Source organism: Mugil cephalus, chromosome 3 (assembly GCF_022458985.1).
Source record: "Mugil cephalus isolate CIBA_MC_2020 chromosome 3, CIBA_Mcephalus_1.1, whole genome shotgun sequence".
Lineage (NCBI taxonomy): Eukaryota > Metazoa > Chordata > Actinopteri > Mugiliformes > Mugilidae > Mugil > Mugil cephalus.
In genome coordinates this window covers 23,845,341-23,852,716 of record NC_061772.1, presented here as the reverse complement: position 1 = coordinate 23,852,716, position 7,376 = coordinate 23,845,341, and the positions used below count along the sequence as shown (strand labels likewise).

The window sequence follows — 7,376 nt, the reverse complement described above, 5'->3', positions numbered from 1 at the left end:
AAATCAGGATAAGAGTTACTTTATTGATCCCAAGAGGAAATTACTTTTCATTACAGCAGCTCGAACTCAAAGTGTACCAGTGTTCACAACAAAGAGCAATGTAGGCAATAAGAATATGTATAAAAAGTAGGCATATATATTCACACACACACACAGTGGGAAATTATTGCACATGGTGGAGAGTCAGTCCAATAGATGTATAAAGAAATATTTCCAAGTATATGACAAAAAAAGTGAACATGAGTTATTGGTTATTGCACAATCTCAGTAAAAATATGGGTCATTGCACAAGAAGGAATTTATACAACCAACAGCTTAGTGTCTGACACTGAGCTAAGTGAGGAGTTGTACAGGTTTATGGCCACGGGCAGAAATGATTTCCTGTGGCGCTCTGTTGTGCGTCGTAGTGTGATCAGTCTGGTGCTGAAAGAATCGCCATCGCATTAGCTACTATATTTTATTATCAGTTGTTTGTTAAATTAGCTCCTAATTACAAAGGGGTAAAAAGAAGTAACAGCAACAAACCAGTTCTCACCAGTTGTGCAAAAAAATCCTTTCTGCATGAAGACAAGAACCTTTAGTGTGTTTGAGTGTGGTTTAGAAACAATTGAATCTCTAGCCAAAATATTTCAATGCTAATGCATGTCAAACACTAGAATTTAAAACTTTTTATTCAAACAAACAAAAAATAAGATTAATGGATTAAACACACATAGCAATAGTATAGTCATTTTATTCATTTTAGTTTTTTTTTGCCTCTACTGTTTTGGTGACTTTCTGTTTGTTTTGTCTCAGAAGTGTCATGCAACTGAAGACACAGGGCAACAGCCTTTTACAGTGTTTAGAAAAAATGTTAAGATTTAAGATTTTATTCAAGTCAAGGTTCAAACTAGAATAACAACACTTAACAGTTTTGGTGTACCCAAAGGGCAAACTTTATTATCAATATTATTAATAGACACAAACTGGCTGTACAGTGTAAAAACAAGAGAAAAATATTGTAATGAACATTAATTAAAGTCAAAAGCTTAAATTCTAAATCTAAGTGATTTTTACTTCACCGAGTATTCCTGAAACGTACCATTAAAGTGAAACATGATGTGTTTCCAAAACTGTCAAAAACAGTCCAAAAAAAAAAAAAAAAAAATTTGCATTTTTATATTGTGCTAAAACGGTAAAAAATAAAGAAACTCACAACATTCGTTTCCTGCATCCGCATCAGGTCAGTTACTATTTTTTACCTTAGCACTACATCTATTGATGAGCACACATTTTAAATACACAGTCCACCTTATACAGTTTTAAAACCAGCTGGCTTATGGTGCACACACACTTTCATTCAAAAACATCAGTAAAACAAAAGCACTATAGTCGCTTCAAGACATCCAGGAAATATGACAAATAATAAAAACATATTTACAAAAGTGTTTAAAAGCTACAAACTAATTTTAGTGTTCACCAGTTTTGTTTAATTTTTATTTTTTTCATATTTGTGTAGGTTTAACGAGTTCTAGGCTAATGTAACAGCAATTGTTAAAAAAAAAAAGTTTACTGGCCCTGAGAGTCATTTTCTTCTGCACTTCATAGATTTTTGTCTTGTGGCTACATCAAATTAAAGCTTAAATGTAGTGCCAAATTAAGAGCACATGCAACATATGAACTAATTCAACAGGAGGACTTTGGTGCAGGTCCCGTCACAATATTTTCATTACAACAACCAACCAGCAGATGGAAGTATTATCTTGTTTGTGGTCTTCAACCAGTATCTAAAAATCATCGCATTTGCTTACCACCTGCACACTTTGAGTAGGATTATCAGGGATGTATGAGACTTTCATAATGTATGAGTCCTTCTGTGATATTTTCACCTATCAAAGGGTAATAAAACATTTAGTGCATTATTAATTTTAATAGATAAAAACGTCGGCCCTTTTTTAAAACAGTTTACCAGTAACCAGACAAGGCCAGCGAGTTGTGCGTGTTCTCTGGAACAGAGGTCACAGGGCGTTTCACAGCTGGAGGGCTCAGATGACGACGCTGGTACCACTGCGAGAACTCTTGTCCTGAGAGAGACACACTAGCTTTAGAATCACTTCACTGGAAATCCGCTTAACTTTTTTATTTAATACCTGACTACAATTTTCAGAATCTGTGTGTTTGCCTTGATCTAAGTGCACTGGTGTGGCAACAAGGGAGTGTGTCTGTTGACTAAAGCAGGGAGTGTCTTACAGAGTAGTTCCTCCGTCCTCCTGGTTTCTGTCCCGGCTCATACTCGGTGTAGCCGGGAGGTCTGTCACTCCAGCCTCCGCCTCCGCCTCCTCTTCTCCCTCCTCCTCCTCCTCCTCCCCCTCCTCCTCCACCTCTCCTGCTGCTGCCCTCATCATCTGAGCTCCAGGAACCTCTTGAACGTCGAGACGCCGGGGGGGAGTAGTTTCCTCTGGACCTGCTGTCAAACAAGTCATCCCTGGACCGGGAGCGAGGGCGGTCCATGCCCCCGCGCGCCCTGCTGCGACTCCGCCCGTCCAGGGATTCCTCGCTGTAGCTCCGGGGGATGCCTCTTGACCTGGGGGGCGAAGGATAACGTCTCCCCGCTCCCCCTCGATCGTCGTGACGGCCGAAGCCGCTGCGGCTGCTCTCGCTAGAGCTCGGGGGGCGAGACTTGGGCGCAGGGGGCGGATTTCTGCCCTGCTCCCGTATGGGGGGAAGTGTAATGATGCGACGCTCCGTTGGCGCGTCGTCGAGGGCAGAGATCATGCTGGGGGGGCCGGGGGAAAATGGGATGTTGTGGGTCATGTGCTGCGGAGGAGGCGGGGCCTGCTGCATGTGCATATGTGGAGGTGGCTGGGACTGATAAGAAGAAGACACCAGAGGAAGAAAAAAATGAAATTCAGCTGAGTATAACTGCTGGTACATTTCACAAATATGTGAGAAATATCAACCAAAACCCAACACTATGGAAAAGTTCAGCTTGCTCTATGTGCTCTCTTTGTTCAGTGGTTTACAGTGTAGTGGAGGCGAGCCTGATACAAAGACTGTCCTATACTATTATCATCTTGGTTAAGTAAAAGATAACTCCAGACAAAGTGGCCATTATCAGGAATTAATGGCCGGCGCATCGGCCTGCGTGGCATGAAATGGCAGCAGGAAGATTTTACATGTAAACAGCTGCGAGTTGCAAAACACTGGAGAACTCACCTGTAGCAGAGGACTGGTCATGTCCATCCCCCTCACCTGGTTCTCCAGGTAATCAAGCATGTTATTGGTATTGGCGGGGGTGTGGCTGTGGCTGCCGTGGACACTGGGAACAGGCATGCTGTAAGCTGTAGACTGAGGAGGGGGGAGCGGCATTGGGTTCATAGGAATGTTCTTCCCTGAAACAGATCCTGACGAGACCAAAAACATTTTTTTTTTTAAATCATCAACATCATCTTTAATAAGTGACAGAAATGTACAAATATTTGTGTGTGGTTACGCAACCAGTGTGAATTGTATTAAAGCCACAGGGAGCTTATTAACGCAACTCCTCTGTAACATGTGTGTGAGTTTATACCTGCGTAGAGCAGTGGGTTCATCTGCGAGGAGGCGTTTGTCATTGGTGCATACACTGGCTGTCCTCCCATCCAGGGGCCCATGGCCCGCTGAGCGTCCTTCATCATACGATACTGCATCACCGCTGAAAGATGAAGACAGTATATTTTAATATTTATCAATACAGGAAGAGCCCTTTCTATTTGCACTGATAGCTACATAGTTAGCATTAACTTCATTTTCAAATGCAACTTAATGCAGACCAAGGCCTGCAGGGGGCATCTTTTCACAATCGGCAGGAATGACGTCTGATTCTCTCGTGAACAAGATGCAAACCCATTCAGTCATTTCTCCCCTTCCAAATGGCTGTATTATTAATACATTTTGTTAAAGGCTGTGAATGTGACCGTCATCGGTTTTCAACCTTTTTCAGGACAGCAGCATCTCTGTGGGCAGCAGGGACAGCGAACGTAGCAGCAGCATTTCTGGGGGCAGCACTGGCAGCAGCAGATACCCAAGAGGATGATGAGGAGGACGCCGCCGAGGACGATTCCCAACACAGTTAACCAATCTGAGGAGAGAGAGAGAGAGAGAGAGAGAGAGAGAGAGAGACATGCTCAGTTTGCTTTTGCCCAAGGAGTAGACATATTGTTAATATGTCTTTCTGTGTGTTTAACCCAGGTGTTATTTCCTAATATTTCCTTTGTGTTACTTTCTTACGGTAGACAATGAGCTTGACTTCTTTGTCAGAGTCTCCAGTGGTGTCTCCAGGAGCCTCAACGCTGCAAAAGTAGACGCCGTTGTCCCACCACATCACCTCATTGATCACCAGGTCTGCCTCTGTACACACACACACACACAGGTACTTCCAGTTAAACAGTGCGTCTTTCTGATACTGAGGTGGACCTACGTATGAGAAATCCTCTTTAGGACTGTAATGCCTCTTCACACCAAACATTCAGACACAAATCACTTTTCAAATCAATTTTCCTCTATAGGTCACCTTGTTGTGAACTAAGCCTTCTGCTGACAATTGTTTTCATTTTAGATGAATCAGTAGATTACACAATTAACCGTCAGAGAACTAAAACTGGTTATCACTTTGGGCTCCTGTAGAAGACATTTAATAGAACGGACAGTAACAATAAAATGTAGAATGACTGATTATCTGATCCATTAATCAACACGTTATTTTAGCTCTAGAATAAATAGGTCAAACAATAAAAGGTGGAGAAATTAATTTAGAATGGAGGACAATGAAGCAATACTTGTGTAGTTCTTTATATATATATATATTTTCTCAACTAAACTAAACAAAGAACTCACTATTTTGGACGGTGATCCTGCGTTCCCTGTACTCTGCTCCCAGTATGGGCTCATTGGTCCCTCTCTTCTGGACCACAGTGCGCACTGTCCTCTGACGATCTGGACAGTCATTGGCTGGATCCTGCCCTAGCTGTAGTGCAGACTGGTATGCTGTGAAACAAACAAGATGGAAGAAATTTTATCAATTCAAAAACATCAAAAAAAAATTCTCTGCAGAGAATAAAATTGACGAGGTCAAAGTGGGATAATGGACGTAAGGAATTCCCAAAGTTACTGATCATAAACAAGACAAAGTTTGACATGTTGGGATTTTAGCTGAACGGGATTAAGAATGGCATCGCTTTGTCTTTGGTTGAACTTAGAAGCAATTCAGCAAAAAGTGTATCATACTCATAATGGCTCTAAATTTTACTAATTCACAGACATCAGACATAAAACAGGAAATGGTTTAGCCTCACCGCCGTTGATTTATGGCTTCGGATTACACCTACAGATACATTATTTAATTTTAATTCTTCCTTGGCAGCCATTGATGAACGCTGTCTGCTTCATTTCATGTGAACAGTGCAGCGAACAGAGGAGGCAGGAACAGGTGAGTCATTAAACCCACACTCCCGTCTGATGATTGTTTGCCCTCTTACCTGTGGAGTAGTACTCCAGAACCGGGTCCTTGCAGAAGGACTTGAACCTCCAGGTAAGGATGACCTCTTGGGGATTTGCAGAGGTGGAGAAGTCACAGCGGAGAATCACAGAGCCAAAAAGAGGAGTGCTGCGCTCCGTCTGGGCAACATTCACCTGAATACACACAGACACTGCAGAGACACAGCAAACACACGGTTACATACAATCGGTTCGTTCATTTACATATTTATTTACGTGTGCGAGACACTTAGAGGCTAAAAGATGCAAGCAAACCGGAGCTACAGGCAGAAATGTTTATTTTCAAAAGTTCAGGAAAGGGAATGAGACAGTTGTCGGTGTCCTTCAGCCAAGGAGTTGTTTTCACAGTGGCAGAACCAGAAAAACCGGTGACACAGACAATGACACAGGAAATATCTTACTGTGAAACTACCAGCCAAAGGAGGAATGAAACCTGGTGAGTTTATCTAAACGTGGACCGGTCACAGTGACCACACAAGATTCGTCCTTGACTAATATAAAACACACTGTTTCTGCTCTATAAGCATGAAATCGTTTCAAGGTTCGAGAGTCACCAAAAGTCAAACAAATATGTCAAAATATATGCAAAAGAGTCGATGAAATGAAATCTAAACTACCAAGCAATCCAAAAACAGCCTCTCCTTTGCTTCTCCATAACAGATCTCAGGTACATGTACTACATACATTACATACATACAGGTGGGATAGGGTGAAAGGAAAGATATGCGCATTTGCTTCAAATAAACTCCTCTACTTTGACTCGAAAATTTACATTTAATTAAATTTAACATTTACTTCATGAGCACGTTAAGTCGACTTCTTTAAAAAACATTAAACACAAAAAACAGACGAAACCAATATGCAAAGGGAAGGAAATTACCTTTCAGAAGCGACAACAAGAGGATTGCCGCAGCGAGTATCCGCATCATGACAAAACGATGCAAAAAAAAAAGAACTCCAAATAAAAGGTGAAAGACTCAAATGTCAAAAATAAAAAATGAAAACAAAAATTAAAAAAAAAAGTATCCCAGATATGTTTTAACCCGGACCTAAACACAACCACTCATCGTATTGTCCTGTGCCGTGGCCTGAATGCTGCCTTATGTTGGAAATTCTAGCCTGAAACTGCTCTCATCTCTGGCCACGCCCCGAAACAGGTGAATTCACCGGGGCCTGTGTTACAGACAGGCGGACAGAAATCCCCCACATGCCCGGAAGCAACGAAAATAAACAATGCACATTTTCAGTGGGAATATTTGTTATTTATTTATTTATTAAGTTTCTTTTACTTTTCAAGTTTAAAGTTGGTCACGTTCCCATCCCACCTCGGCGTGTTTTTCTTAGCGCCTCAATTAAACGATGGACAATAAAATAATACAATAAACCAAATACCGAAAGCATTTTACGCCTCAACACTTTAACTATTTACTATGTATTGTGTACAACTTCATAACGCAGTTACACTTTATACATCAGTGCAATATCTGACAATCATCTGTGCAATTCAAAACCCTCTATAGTCCATTCTACTTTTTGTATATATATATATATATGCCCGTTCTTGTATTGTTTTTATAATGTTTTATTTTATTAATTATCTTTTAGACTCTACACTTTTACTCTTGACATTTTGCCAATATCTTGTATGTTGCTGTAAACTGCAATTTCCCCAATTTTCTTAATTTAATTTTAATCTCTAAATTTCTAACACCCAAGTCAAATTGTGTTGTGCAACACCTAGCTACAACCGCTAGATGTCGGCCTAAACACCTTTTTAGTTTGAAAGCGTCACCCCTGTGCAAATCTGACTCTTGCTTCAGTTAAACAACACACGGCGCTTCATAAACATCTGGACCAATCTA

General features: G+C 41.1%; 1 protein-coding gene across 1 annotated transcript; it reads right to left on the bottom strand.

Moving 5' to 3' along the window:
• Positions 1-911: 911 nt before the first annotated feature.
• On the bottom strand, positions 912-6,631 carry LOC125004960 (immunoglobulin-like domain-containing receptor 1). Its single transcript, XM_047579817.1, has 9 exons — positions 6,395-6,631; positions 5,496-5,666; positions 4,855-5,004; positions 4,249-4,368; positions 3,953-4,099; positions 3,551-3,673; positions 3,196-3,383; positions 2,230-2,847; positions 912-2,063 (listed from the first exon to the last, which is right to left on the bottom strand). The coding sequence occupies exons 1-9, from the start codon at positions 6,441-6,443 to the stop codon at positions 2,025-2,027; spliced, it is 1,605 nt and encodes a 534-aa protein (XP_047435773.1). The 5' UTR covers positions 6,444-6,631; the 3' UTR covers positions 912-2,024.
• Between the last annotated feature and the right edge of the window lie 745 nt (positions 6,632-7,376).